This window comes from Crotalus tigris, unplaced genomic scaffold, assembly GCF_016545835.1.
Source record: "Crotalus tigris isolate CLP2741 ecotype Arizona unplaced genomic scaffold, ASM1654583v1 scf7180000024304.1987388, whole genome shotgun sequence".
Lineage (NCBI taxonomy): Eukaryota > Metazoa > Chordata > Lepidosauria > Squamata > Viperidae > Crotalus > Crotalus tigris.
The window spans coordinates 443,725-459,430 of NW_024100476.1; the positions used below are offsets into that span (position 1 = coordinate 443,725).

The 15,706-nt window shown below is 37.8% G+C and overlaps 1 protein-coding gene across 3 annotated transcripts in view; it reads right to left on the bottom strand.

Moving 5' to 3' along the window:
- The window catches only part of ASCC1 (activating signal cointegrator 1 complex subunit 1), a 110,609-nt gene extending 94,975 nt beyond the window's left edge, over positions 1 to 15,634 (bottom strand). The window contains exons 1-5 of one of the 3 annotated variants that reach the window (XM_039324662.1): positions 15,569 to 15,634; positions 12,276 to 12,414; positions 4,098 to 4,197; positions 2,113 to 2,210; positions 670 to 848 (exon numbers count right to left, since the gene is read on the bottom strand). In XM_039324662.1, coding sequence (XP_039180596.1) covers positions 670 to 848; positions 2,113 to 2,210; positions 4,098 to 4,197; positions 12,276 to 12,384 — 486 coding nt within the window. In that variant the 5' untranslated portion in view covers positions 12,385 to 12,414; positions 15,569 to 15,634. The other 2 variants (XM_039324661.1, XM_039324663.1) reach the window with 2 other exon arrangements.
- Positions 15,635 to 15,706: the final 72 nt, after the last annotated feature.

Consider the following 15,706-nt stretch of genomic DNA (forward strand, 5'->3'; position numbering starts at 1 on the left):
AGGACTGGTCCTACATTGGCCAGCTGACTTTGTGCTTAAAAAGAGCCGTGGTGGTGCAATGGCTAGAATGCAGTATTGTAGGCTAATTCTGCTGACTGCTAGCAGTTCAATTCTCACTGGCTCAAGGTTGACTCAGCCTTCCATCCCTCCATGGTCAGTAAAATGAGGATATAGATTGTTGAGGGCAATATGCTGAGGCTGTAAAGCACTGTGAAGCGTATATAGGTCTAAGTGTTATTACTAGTATTTGTTAAGGCAAGACTAGAATTGACAGTCTCCCAATCTCTAGCCAGGTGCTTTAATCACTACACCAAACTATCTTTCCTCCTCACATTATCTGTGTCTTAATGAGTTAATTTTCTGCTGTTATTGTTGAGGGATTAAAACACACAAACCAGGAAATGTGATCATCAAAGGCTCTCGTGGAAGCAAAATAATTATCAGCACTTCCATTAGAGTTCACCCATATAATATATTCTCATTCCAAAATGAAAATAGATATAAAGATTGAGAGAAAATGAAAATACTGAATAAGCTAGATAGAAACAAGAAACAATATGCCAAACAAGATTTAAAATGTTATTTTCTGTTTTGTAACTATCTTGAAAGAAAAGCTTAGTTACTTTTTGTTTACTCCCACTGTTTCCAAATATTATAATGAAAACTTACATGGGAACATTTCTCCAACACTTCCTCTTTGAATTGTAAAAACTTCTCTTGAACTGCAGGCTGGTTGAGTGCAAATGACAGAAAATGTGTGAAGGGCTGTTTTTTACGGAAGCTTTCAACGAGAACATCAATTCGTGTCCGTGCTGAAATAACACCACTCCGATGTTGCCCTGTGATCACTGAAAGCAAGGAAAATAATTGGACAGGATATATGCGAATGTCTTTCAATTTCCCTCCAGAAATCTAAGAATAGCAAGTAGCTAGCAGGTACTTGCTCTACTCATAACTCAATTAACAAGATGGCTGCTAATTTTCAAGGACATTCTAACCACCGTGAAGAAGATACCAGAAGGTTCTCAAAACAGCGAGAAGGTGTTTACATGAACTACATGGACATCTGGGAGGTTTGTCATTGTTATATGCTTTGGTTAGATATCTTGGGATTTTAGAGTTAGTTTTCTTTCATCTATAGCAGGGGTAGGCAACCTTGGCTCTTTTATGATTCGTGGATTTCAACTCCCAGAATTCCTGAGCCAGCATGGCTCAGCTTGGAAACCTCTCCCTTTCCCCTCAGCATGGCTGGCTCAGGAATTCTGGGAGTTGAAGTCCACGAGTCATAAAGAGCCAAGGTTGCCTACCCTTGACCTATACCATGTCATATATTCAACAAACCAGTAAGATCTTCAGAAATGAAAGAGATCCTGGACTTTATTTGGATATTCGAGCTGGAGGTTGACAGCAGAGAGATTGGAGCGAAAGAGATTCAGTGTGCCCACAGCTCCCAGGCCTGGGCTGCCAGTGTGAAAACCTTGCTTTCAATGTATGTAAGAGCAAACTCTTTGGAAATCACTTCCTCCCCAATTACTCCGATTTGCGAGGGGAAAAAAAAGGAAAAACCACAGGACAATACGTATTGACTCTAGTAGAGATCACATGACAGCTAGGCACTGTGAAGGTTGTAAATCAGCCGTAAAGTTTTTTTTGCCTCAGAACTGTCTATAATTTTGAATGATTGCTAAATAACTGGTTGGTTAAGTTAGGACTATTTGGGGTGGAATGTTATCTTAAATCGGAGATTATTTTGTTTTTTTTGGTAACTGTAGCAGACGGGAGGAAGGAAAAAGAAGTGGAAAAGAGATAATAATTGCAAATAAATTAAGGATTTGGGGATGCACATTGGATAACAGCTGTTTCATTGCCATTGACTAAGATTCCTTTTTCTGTGAATTGAAAGACTGCCTCCATTTATGGAAAGTCTTTGTTTCTCATGGAAAGGGAAAGAAATGCTCTTTCTTTAATTTCCCTTTTGTAGCTTATCTCATACATGGTAATATAACATATATATTTTTTCACATAATACCAGGATATATTATTGCTTAATTTTATGTGACCAACCTATGAAAACTCAAAAGTCTATTCATTTTTGCAAGCTCAAAATCTTACCAATTTCTCCTTCTACCCCTGGCTTGGGAATACTGATGGAGGTGCGTGTTTCTGTCTCCAGTTTTTTCCTAGTTTCTCCTTTCTTTCCTATTATATACCTGCAAAAACAATAAGTGGGATAAGGAAGAAAAAGGAATGAAAAGTTTAATTAGTATCACATGATTTCCTGTGTCACAAGAACCACTGTCTTCTCTATTATGGAATGAAAGAGCTTAATAGGCACAATAATTCTCACATCATCCAAATCCTTGGGACACAAAATGTAGCTTGTGATAGGCAATCATCGTGGTAGTTGGTAGATGAAGCATGTAGTTTTGTTTTGTTTTGTTTTTCCTTCCACCAATTAGAAGAAATAGAAGTAAAGCCAGGGAATGCTGTAACTGATTATGTGCTGGTTGTAAAATTGATAAGACTCCATAAATTTAGCAATGTGAATTTACTGGCATGGCACATGGGTAGCAGCCTGAGAAAAAACAATGAACGGAAGAAACAAACAAACAAAAAGCAATCTAAGGAATCTGGTCTTGGATGGGCCCGTGGTATTGCAAAGGCCAGTGAGGGATCCTATTTGAAACCAAACCAATCTGGAAGCAAAAGTGCACATGAAGGGAGACTCATTTATCCCCGTGACAACAACTGTGAGGCAGATGAGGTGGAAAGGAGGACGGCCGAACAGGAAACTGGTTGAAAAAAAATAGGCAGTTGTGGCTCATTTCCTCCATTCCTCTCAGGTTCATTGACCACTTGCTTGGTAGCAATTTTACTGAGTATATGTGAGACAAAAATGGTGTGTGTATGTGAAAAAGAGCTTAGGTAAGACTTGGCAATATTGTCTTAATAAAAACAGGGAGTTAATAAAACCAGTGATGGCTTGACATGTAGTGGGATCGCTTGCTTGTCCTCAATCTCAATAAAAGATGTGCATGGATATTCCCCATGTAAACTCTTCACTGTTGAACAAAACTATGTCTTCCCCAGTCTCAAACTGCCCATTCCCAAGTGGTGGCCACTGCGAGTGGACTTTGGTCAGTGATGCAAGGAAAACTGATTGATTGTAAATTAATTGTAACAAGCTTGCATCATAATGCTCATAATCGTCAACAAAGAACTCAAAGAACTGCAGTGAGAAGTGGCAGTCAAAATTAGATAGAAGCCACATCAAATTAAGCAATCCAAAGCTGCCCAGGTGGTTTGGAACAAAAGTCAAACCAAACAAGCTAAAGCATTTAAAAAAAAAAGTTATAATACACTTATCTGTTAAAATCAGCCACTTAAGCTTTTTTTCTGAATTCTCTCATAAGATAACATGAAAAGATGATGATGCTAAATGCATTTTAGGTTGCAATCCTATTATCTGCTTTCTAAACATAAGCCCTGCTGAATGTTATGGCTACATTCCATAATATAACAGAATTTCCAGTATGGTAACTTGATTAGAAATAAGCAAGCTTGTTAGCACATCCTACTTGATTACTTTCTCATGCCTTCCCTCCAAACAGAAGTGGCCAAACATTATCATTACATGCAAACCAGGGCTGGAAGCTACGTTTAGCACATTTCAAAAGTGGCATTTGTGATTGGTTTAGCCACTCCATATGGGCAGAAAAAGTAATGCAGAACAGCATGCTGGTTGTTTATGGGTAAACAAGAATTTGGCTTCAGTGTGACATGCAATGCTGTCAATGGAACTCACTTAAGAGGTAAGTATAGCCCTTACCTATACTTCAAAACATTCCCTTACGGAACATTTAGAATTGAAATGGGCCATTCACACCTCAAAATGGGCTATTCCAACACATACCAAGTCTTCTGAAGCAGTCCAATGATACTAGCAACTCATTCCAGGCTTGCAACATTACCCTACATGAGACTGAATTGTTAGCTTTCAGCATCTATGTGTAGGTAGAGGAAAGATTTCTGGCAACATTAGAGCAGAAGATACCCATTTGCGTGCAGTTCTTGTGATTAATTTCCCCCAAACTCACTTATATAGTGGACTAGGAATGGCCATAGCACATTGATATCCTCTTTCTGTCTCTTCTACTACAAATGCATCACAGGGTTCGTCTGAATCATCTCCAAGACCTATAAAACATGAGCCAATAATGAGTCAGTTACCAAGATGGTCCAGTCATTTCATTTCTTAAACAACTAAAGAAAGAAAACCCAGTTAAAGGGATGGGGTGGGGGGGACCTCTCCCCGTCTCGTTTTGACCTCTTTTTAAAACCATCATACCAACATTTTAGTCTTGCAGCCATTTCAATAAGCAGCTGCTACAGTTGATCAAACAGTGTTTTATTTTAATCTGCTCTCGAATACAAGCTGCAAAATAACTCGGTGGGACACTTTTCAGTGGATTCTGCCACAGATGCAAATGTCTATTTAAAAAAGCATAAAAGAATAGCGGATACAGATGCGGTCTCTGAAAGCTGAAGATTGGAAGCAAAGTGATTCTCATTGTCATATTCAATATTCTCAGTTGAAAGAGAAAAATTAGCAATTTTTTTTTCTACCAACCAGAAAAATCTTCTTCAACATATGTGCATATATGAAAACTGTCTGTATTACGTTCATTCAATGGCAATTCAGTAGATAAGTTAAGGGGAAATAACTTTTCCTTATATATAATGTATTTCTAAAACATCTGATAATTTACAGAATGTTTAGTGTTAACCTTGAAATAAAATAAATAAATAAACGATAGACAAGGTTAATAATCCCTATTTTAATATTCTGCCAGAATGAGAAAGTAAGTATACCTTAGGAGAATTTGCATTCTCTCTGTTACATCCCCTTTATTTAGTATTGGTATGTAGAATGAACTCATATGATCTGTTGGCCTTTGTGTCGTTTTCCAGATTTGCTGGCATAGTTTAGATAGAACTTTTATTGATTCTTCTGTTATCTGTCATGGTCCTTAGATATTCCATCAATTCATGCAGTCTTCTGATTTGGTAATGAATGCAGTGCTGATGTAATGTCACTTTCTAGTACCAGAAATTCTTGTAAGCATGGAATATTGTAGGAGATGACCAGGCTGAACCCAAGGGGGGGGGGTCAAATGCATCATCAGTCATGAGTCCCTTCACATCCACAAGAGATCTAAGTCCAGCCAACCTTGAATTCCTATTCTGGAATTCCTGAACTACTCACAGTCAATTTTCTTTGACAGTTAATATTCAGATTCTTGTAGAGCAGGGCTTTTCAACCTTTTCACCCATTGTACCACTTTTAGGATATGGCAATATCCGAGTACCACCAGTCGCCTAGCAAGGTGTCAAAAACTTGATGACCAAAAAAAAAAGGGGGGGGGGAAAGTGATAAAGTACAGTTGCCAAGCATCTGAATGTAAATCACAAGACCCTGGGGATGCTGCAACATTCCAGCTGATCGGTGCTTCTGGGCTTAGCAGAAGCGCCAGGATCAGCGCCGAGCTCCAGCTGAAGCCTGGCACTGATCCTGGCACTTCCACTAAGTTCTGGCAGCCCTGCAGCTCCAGCCGTCTCTCGCTCAGGCTTGTGCAGTGCTGCCACCGGTTCAGCTCATTCCTCTCCCCCACTACCACTTTTCTAGGATGGTTGTGTACCACCTGCCAGGTGCCAATGTACCACAGGTGGTACCCGTACCACTGGTTGAAAAGCCCTGTTGTAGAGAGCTTAAGCTTGCAATAAATTTGACTTTAGGTCCTGCGCGCTGCGCAGCAGTTGAGAAGTTCAAGAAAATACAACAGAGAAGGAACAGATAAAACAGATAATTGAACATAAATTCGAGGATAGAGACTTAAAGATGGAATTCTACAAAACAAAGAAGTATGACTTAATCCAAGTGAAAACATTTTTACAAGAAATACTGGACTTGGAAAAGACAACCTATATTTCAGCACTACAAAATAAACTTGAGGATAAGAAAAAAGGCTGGATAAAATAGACTGCAGAGATGCCAGGGAAAACACTAGAATTGAAGAGACAAAAAATGACAAGAGAAGCAGAAAGAAAAAGAAGGAAAAAGATTCTCAATAAAAATGAGTGGGCAAATGCCTCTAACAAAGATACTGTACTTGACTTACTTTTTACATTTACAGTAACATCTATAAGAATACGGAAAGATTTTTTGTCTCAGATTTTTTGTCTTCACTAAGAAAGGCATTGGGCAAAAGAAAAAGGCTAAAGTGAAAAGTAAGAAAATAGATGATGGGGCCTATCAGAGAGAATATTTAAAAAAAGAAACACTTATTTGGAAATGGTTAAAGAAACAGAAAAATTTTGGATATGAATTTGATTTTAAAAGGGAGGAGCCCCTCAAGTAATATAGTGGGTTTTTTTCTTTCTCCTTTTTATTTTATTGTTGGATATGAGTAATATAAAAGAGATGGAACGGCCTATATAAAGGAAATGTTTTAGATATTTAAGAAAATTATAAATGGATTAAAAATGTTTTGACTAAGAGTTAAAAGACTAGAGGATTAGGTTTATTAAAGGGAATATTTTAGATTAAATACATTTTAATTATGGTAAAAAAGAATAAAAATTTTGGGGAAATAAATATGTGTTAGCTTTATTAGATTTTAAGTAGTATACTATCTTTTTATTTTATACTTTTTCTTATTCTCATTTTCATTCTCATTCTTTTACTTTTTAATTTTATTTATTCCTTAAGAAAGGTAAAAGTAATGGGTTGGTTTATATGAGAAAAAATAGATTTAAATATTTAAATGTAATTAACTCTGAGAAAATCTTAACCAGTAAAAATATTTAGAACACTGTGGGAAAAATAAATGTTAACAAGAACTGTAAACAGGATATATGATGAGACAACCAGAATGACTTAGATAGAAAAGGAATACTATATTGTTGTGATTATTATTTGTAGAAATATTAGAAAACCTTTATATTTAATTACCATTTATTAAAACAATAAAAATTGTATTAACTTAAGGTTGGTAAAAGAGAACACTATGGGGAACAGAGGAAATCATGTAAAGTTATTGTGTGGATTATAGATTAGAGAATTTAAGTGTTAGTGGATGTTTGCTACCGAATACTATGGTGATTATGTTAAAAATTAATACTACATTTTTTTTAAAAAAAAAGCTTGCAATAAATCTTTATATCCATTTGAACTGCCTGGATCTCCTGATTTCTCTGGTGCTTGACAAATATTTTCTTAAGGTATCTTAGATATTGACACTTCTATTGCCCAGAAGTTCACTACACCCCTTACGTTTTTGTTTCATCTTCTTTGAATCAGTTACTGTCTCTTCACTGGCATCCTATGGCATTCCAATTCTAAGCTGCAACCTCCTTCTAAATTTGGACTCTTTTCCACCTCCTGGAAACACTGGGATAGTCAATTTGATTTCAGCATACACTGGGATAGTCAATTTGATTTCAGCATACTCCATCTGGTGATATCCACGTGCACTGGCATCGTTTTGATTGTGAGAAGTTTGTGTTACTAATGAAGACATAATTGGTTTGACAGAAATTGCTAAGCTGTTCCACTACTTCATTTTGGTTCCCTAGACGCATTAAATGCAGCCACATTTTTTTCCTTAATATTTCCAATTTTTGCATCTTCTTTGTGTGTTTTGTCAACTTCAGATTGAACTAAACCATAAAATGTATCAAATTCCTCTTCTTCTGAATTAGCAGTTGGGGCATAATCTTGGATAAGAGTCATATGAAAGGATAACCTGTCGAGTCTAATTGATATTATTTGCTCACTGACTATACTGAACTCAAGTACTATCTTTGCTATAGCCTTCCTGATTATGAAAGCAATGCTGTCTCTTGTTTTGTGTATCCTAGGTATTAAGCAGCATTTTTTCTGATTGAAAGTATCTAGTTTCAGTTCATTTCAATTCACTGATGCCTAAGATGTAAATATAGATAGATAGATAGATAGACAGACAGACAGACAGACAGACCTTTATTTTTTTTTTCTGTGGGCACAATGGCACACATTAAAAATGAAATTTAGTTGCTTGCTCTCAAAGTCTACACATAACAGACATTTAAACATACTATATACAACATATGTATAGAGTAAGACCTACACCCTATAAGTAACATATAAATATTAATCACTGTCCATCTTGAATACATAACAGAAGGAGGAAGCTTTAGAGTTCACAAGGTTAATATTATATGGAACGAATCTATGACTGAATCTCGATGTTCTGCTTCGGATACCACGGAGCCTCCTCCCAGAAGGTAACAAGGAAAACAGATCGTGAAGAGGATGTGGAGCATCCCAGACAATCTTGCGGACCCTGCTCAAGCAACGCTTCTGTCCCATGTCCTAGATGGAAGGGAGGGAACTGCCAATGATCTTTTCAGCCATCCTCACCATTCTCTGCACTGCCTTCCCGTCTGAAGTCATTCACTTTCTCTTTCTGTGTTAAGCTTTCCCCATATTCTGTTTCTTATATTCCAAATTCCTTTGTGCAGGTAGTCCTCAACTTACAACAGTTCATTTAGTGACCATTTGAAGTTACAACGGCACTGAAAGAAGTAACGTATGACCATTTTTCACACTTACGACCATTGTAGCATCCCCATGGTCATGTGATCAAAATTCAGACTCTTAACAACTGACTCATATTTAGGATGGTTCCAGTGTCCTGGGATCATGTGATAACCTTTTGTAACTTTCTGACAAGCAAAGTCAATGAGGAAACCAGATTACTTAACAACCATGTTACTAACTTAACAACTGCAATAATTCACTTAACAACTGTGACAAGAAAGGTCATAAAATGGGGCAAAATTGATTTAACAGATGTCTCACTTAGCAACAGAAATGCTGGCTGAATTGTGGACGTAAGTCAGGGACTATCTGTACTTCTATCTTTCCAGCTTCAAATGTCCTTTTATTGCATGGAACCATCAGCAACTTGATATCTTGAAGGCTTTAATCTAGCTAAATCATAATCACCATTAGTACCACCTCAGATCTTTAATTAGCACCTGCAAAATTAATATTTTACATATATACATCACATTCCTCTTTATTTATGACTACAAAAATGAATTCATCCAGTAGGTCCTCAGATGTATTCTATGTAGACAAGATCTGTTATGGATAATTTTAAAAATTCTAGGTCTGTTGTTATATCAAAAGTATATTACCGTACAAAATGTTTTATTGCCTGTGTTCATTATTGTGCAAGGACTAAATCTAATTCTTTGAATTCAATTACTCTAGCAACATGTAAGAATTTTTGCAAGTAATTATGCTTGTATTAAGTAGGTACTTTCATCTAACATGCTGAAAGAATTCATAACCAATGGAAGAATATCATTTTATGTACTTTTTCTGCCAGCATTTGTCAAGCAATAAAAGCCGTTACTAATATATGTAATTGAATAGATTAAATTGATATGTGTCCCATTTGCTCTTTCAACTATTTTGGATTTTAAATCTCCTTGAAATTTAGGACTTAAGAAACAAAGGAACAGTTATGTCAGAGGGATTGATTTTAAGCTTTGAGCAATATGTAGCCTAAAGCAATAGAAAATGGTCAATTCTAGACTTTCTCTTTTTTAGAAAGATTTCCTATACATTTTGCTTGCTTACTGTTTGGATGGAAACTGGAAATAGTTAAGCATTTCCAATAATTGTGCAATTGTTTAAATAGGCATCTACTTATTCATAATTTCTCTTCCTTTGTTTGTTCTAAGCCTGAAGATATTGTCTGCTAAAGCTGATACTAAAAATGACTCTCTTCATTTGTAGCATCCTGTATAACACTGTTCACCATTCTTTTAGTAACATGTAATCTGGACTGCAACAACATATGTGGGGCTCAACAGCCACTTTAAAAGCAACTTAAAACACAAAAAATATGTGCCCAAAATAAACTTCAGCTTTCTTTTATTAAAAATTTCTTATATTTAGCTAGTCAACATAATCTGATAGTAGTAGCATTTTTCAACAGTTCAGAAATGTATCTGAGTCTACTATATACCAATAGGTTCTCTAGGACTACATCCACTTTTTCTGTTTTTGCATTATCTACTGCAGAAATGATGATCCTGGAACTGTTTTGCAATGCCCCCTAACTATAATTGCCAAAATATAGAATAGCATAGAGCCGGAAGGGACCTTGGAGGTCTTCTAGTCCAGCCCCCTGCTCAGGCAGGAGAACCTACACCATCTCAGACAGGTGAATGTCCAGTCTCTTCTTGAAAATCTCCAGTGATGGAGCGCCCACGATTTCTAGGGGTAAGCTGTTCCACTGCATAATTGTCCTCACTGTCAGGAAGTTCTCCTTAATTCCAGATTGCTTCTGTCCTTGATTAGTTTCCATCCATTGTTTCTTGTGCTACCCTTCCTGCTACTGTGTAACATAGGCAAAAAAACCCCCTTCAAAACACTCTCCTCCTTGAAAAAAAACAGGAGAAACAAAATCCAGGCTGCCCGTCTTCTTTTCACCATCTTGTCCCCTGCAATCTTTCGTCTTTCAACAGGTGTTCAGAAAGACCCTTTGAGCACAGGTAGTCCTCGACTTATGACAATTCAGCCCAAAATTTCTGTTGCTAAGTGGGATAGTCCCCATTTTACCGTCTTTCGTGCTACAGTTGTTAAACGAATCACTGCAGTTGTTTAGTAACACAGTTGTTAAATGAAGCTGCTTTCCCCATTGACTTTGCTTGTCAGGTTGCAAAAGGTATCCAGATGACCCCAGGACACTGCAAATGTCATAAATATAAACCAGTTGCCAAGCATCTGAATTTTGATTACGTGACCATGGGGATGCTACAAGAGTCGTGTGAAAAACGGTCACCTTTTTTAGTGCCATTATAACTTTGATCAGTAAACAAACTGATGCAAGTCAAGGACCAGCTGTATGCTTAATATGAGTAGATTTCAAGGAGCAATGACTGTTTATATACAACATTACTGTATTAATCAATTACTCTTTATTTTCTGCACTTCTTTGGACTCTTACTCCTTTAACGACCTATCTGCATAGTATGGTGACTGCTCAATGGGAATTTTAAAATGAATGGACTATATTTTATTCCTTTATTAATGATGTTGTTGCTCTTCTAGTGTTAATGTGGGCCAGGACTTCGATCCAACGGGGCACAGCTTATGTTCCTCCATTATGATAAGAAAACTAACATACATGGTGAGGCATAACGTAGTTTGTTTGGCTTTAATAAGGCCTTGGTAAGACCATACTTGGAATATTGCATCCAGTTTTGGTCACAATATAAAAAAGATGTTGAAGCTCTGGAAAGAGTGCAGAGAAGAGCAACCAAGATGATTGGGGGGCTGGAGGCTAAAACATATGAAGAACAGTTGCAGGAATTGGGTATGCTCAGTCTAGTACAGGGGTAGGCAACCTTGGCTCTTTTATGACTCGTGGACTTCAACTCCCAGAATTCCTGAGCCAGCCATGCTGAGGGGAAAGGGAGAGGTTTCCAAGCTGAGCCATGCTGGCTCAGGAATTCTGGGAGTTGAAGTCCACGAATCATAAAAGAGCCAAGGTTGCCTACCCCTGGTCTAGTAAAAAGAAGGACGAGGAATGACATGATGGCAGTGTTCCAATATCTCAGGGGCTGTCACAAAGAAGAGGGAATCAACTTGTTTTCCAAAGCACCAAAAGGCAGGACTAGAAGCAATGGATGGAAACTAATCAAAGAGAGACCAAACCTAGAACTAAGGGGAAATTTTCTGACAGAACAATTGATCAGTGGAACGGTTTGCCTTCAAAAGTTATAGTTGCTTTTAGGAAGAGACTGGACAGCCATTTGTCTGAATTGGTATAGTCACTGTGTCCTGCTTGAGTAGAGCGTTGGAGTAAAAGACTCAAACAAGTAATTCCCACTACTGACTTTTACTTTACAAAATAGAACAAAATTTGAACCCAGCTAATTGTGATTCTTGTATAGCATGATGTGTGAACTCTGTTGACTTAGAACTTTACACTCTTTATGTTTATTATACAATGTGTTATTTTATGTTATGTTTATGAAATATTAGTTATTGGCTAGATCAATGTTTTCTTAAATAGTCAAATAGAAGCTATGGACATTTTATCTTATAGTTTTTCACATTGTCTTTTGCATTATGGCAGCCTCTTCAAATTTCCATTTGGAGGTAGAACAAGATATAAACAAAATGAAGGAATCCTGTACAGCAGTGATTTTACCTGTATTAAAATCTTCCTCTTCTTCCTGTTGGTAAGCTTGCTCTTGAATAAAATTTTTCCTATAAACACGCCCATCAATTCTTATCAGTACTGGCCGTAGTACTTCCATAATTCTTTATCTTCCAATAACTGTACTTGGCTGAAAGAAAAAAAATAAAATGTGCCTCATCTCTTTAATTTCGTATTCATCACAATATTAACAGTAACATATCAAAAATACTTCAAAGATGTCCACTATAGAAAATAGAAAGCTGAACTACAAATCTTTCTGGATCCAGCTGTTTGGATCTAATCTTCCAATACCTAATGTCACATATTTACATTTTCCTCAATCCTGGAGAATTACTTTTGCAGGATGAGAGAAGAGTCCTGCTAGACTAGGGGTGACATGATAGCAGTGTTCCAATATCTAAGGGGCCACCACAAAGAAGAGATGGTCAAGCTATTTTCTAAAGCACCTGAAGGCAGGACAAGAAACAATGGATGGAAACTAATCAAGGAGAGAACCAACCAAGAACTAATGACAACTTTCCTGACAGTTAGAACAATTAATCAGTGGAACTACTTGCCTCCAGAAGTTGTGGATGCTTACAGTACTGAAAGTTTTAAAGAAGAGATTGGACAATCACTTGTCTGAAATGGTATAGGCTTTCCTGCTTGAGCAGGAGGTTGGACTAGAAGCCTCCAAGATCTCTTCCAATTCTGTTATTCTGTTATTCTATTAGATCCGCACTGCACCAACTTTGGTCAGGCATTAGCAACCTCAGAAACAAAGAAAGATGCCATTTTGGCTTCATTATCATAATCAGAAACATACTGAATCTTAACAGAGATATTCAGATCCTTTATTTTCCTAGGTTAACTAAAACATTATTGGTGTTTGTTATCTGCATCACATTAAAAAAAAACCCTGAAAGCTGCATAAATTATGTCCTCGAACAACATAAAATTTGGAACAGAAGGAAAAAAAAGAAAAATATACATTAGGGCAGTTTTCTCCATCCTGATGATCTCCAAATTTGGTGGATTTAAATTTCCAAATCTAACATCAGCAGGATACTAGGGAAGACTGATCTAGATGCCAAATAGTGTAATGTTCCTGTTCTTTCAAATAGTTCTTTAACTGGACTTTTTGGTAGATACTTATTTCATGCAAGTCTAAGAAAAAGCCGCAGCAGCCAAAATGTGATTACTAAATTACTGAGAACTGCAAAATATTTGATGATTGTATTAAAAATAGGAGAAAGGCAATCTGAAGTCATAGTCTTGTACATATTGCAAAAAAGCAAATCCACTGTGACAATATTTAGTGAGATTATTTCTTGAAAGTTATGCCAAGTAAGGAAGGGCAAAACATTATGATTAAAAATAATATTTTGGGAAGAGATTGAACAAAGGACCAGAAAACAACATGAAGGATCAATTCATATATAAGAGTCACAATTCAAAGACCTAGTATATACCAATTTATTAGCAAAACATCAGAAGTTTCAATATATCTCTTAAGCATACTGCCCAAGTAAAATATCCACGGATGGAGTCAATAGCATTGCTGGATACTAAATATTAGAAAAACATAACTGAGGGAGGTCATTGCCTTTATAGTCTGCTTTTTGAGATTCCAAAGGCAACTTAGTAATTGTGTTTAGACACCAAATACTGGATTGCATATTGCAAGGCAATTCTTCTGTTGTTACCCCTGCCTTTCTCAAAAGACCTTACAACATCTGCCTTGTAGCTACATTCACCCAGCATGATGCTTAATCAAAAATTACTAATAACTAGAAAATCTGTGCCCCATTGAGTTAACATATCAGAGATACGTAGCATTAAGCCATGGCAACTGGGCTTATTTTCTTGTTGGTTTACTATGCTTCATTGTCCATCCAAGCAACTTCTTCAATCTGAACAAGTCGGTCAAGGGAACCTGAGTGGGCAGAGAACTGTTATAACATGCCAACTCCTAAAATTCTTAGGGGCATTCATGCACCATCCTCAGGGTTTCTTCCCCAAAGTGTGTGGCAATAGGTCAATGAAGATTCTGTCTTCCAGGTAGAATTGTTGGGAAGTTGAGTCAGGGCAACTGGATACTCTGCCTACTCAGACTGAAGAAGCTGCTTGGATGGGCAGCAGAACATTGTCTCAAATCAACAAGAAAATAAGTCCAGTTGGGCATTTCAGAGATATTTCCTTACCAAATTACTCAAGGCCTTCTGTTGTACTGCCTTCACTGGAAAAGCTGGGATGAAAATAGCCCATGTTGAACTGTAGTCAAACATCAGCACAGGAATTGTTTTGTGACATTTTGTATTATGTCATAATCTGTTTAGCCCATGTTTAACTGCATAGCAGTCAAACATCAGCATAGGAAATATTTGTAGCATTTTGCATTATGCCATAAACTGTTTTATGATAATGCTTATATCATTACATGTTTTATAAAATTTGTCAAATTTCAATTCTGCAGGAGTCATGGATTCTGGATACGAGTTAGCTCATTGGAAGTAGTTTAGTTCTAAAGCAGCTTGTCCAATGATGCATCATTTTGCCCAGTTAAGCCACCAACCTGGATCCCTAAACTCACACCGCATTGCAGTTTAAACAAATCACTCCAGCCACACACGGCGAGAAACGGAAGCCCATCCCGATCTTACCTCCCTTAACTCTCAGTTGAGGGGGATTAATGCTAACCGACTGGCATCAGCAAATTCGGCTGCCTAGGTCAGAGCTAGGCAACCTTGGCTCTTTTGTGACTCGTGGACTTCAACTCCCAGAATTCCTGAGCCAGCATGGAGTTGAGGTCCACGAGTCACAAAAGAGTCACGGTTGCCTACCCCCCCCCCCCGACCTAGGTGGTCCCACCCCGCATGGGCAAACCGGAGCAAGAGCGGCTACACGCGGCGCTTTGCAATTGCAGCCGCCGGGAGAATCCCTTCGCCCTGTTGATCGGGGCGTGAAGGGAGGAGGAGGACGAGGACGGGCAGAATATCAATGCAAGCAGGAAGCAAAAACTCGGGATTGCGAACCGAGCACCCGATTCAGACGAGCGCAATTTTTTTTTACCGCTGTTTTGTGGTCTGGAATCTGTACAAGTTAAATGGATGATCCGGAAGTCCTGGCCTCCAAGCCAGGGTTTGGGATACACGGTCAAAATTGTCTGCAGTTACCGCTGGTTCGATTGGGGCTTGTGGTGAGAAACTCTAATTCTCTTCTACTAAACTGGTATTTGAGATAAGAAACCGGTCTCTGCCGCCAACACAACCCTCCACCTTTTCCCCGAACCCAAACCGCACCTCTAAGCGTTATGTGTATATCGCCGCTCTATTTAGTTGGCTTTCCGGCCACGCCCTCTTTTTAACACACCAATCAGGAGGCAAAAATGGGACGCGCTTCTATGACCGAACCTACCGCTAGAGGCACCGCCCCTTTGT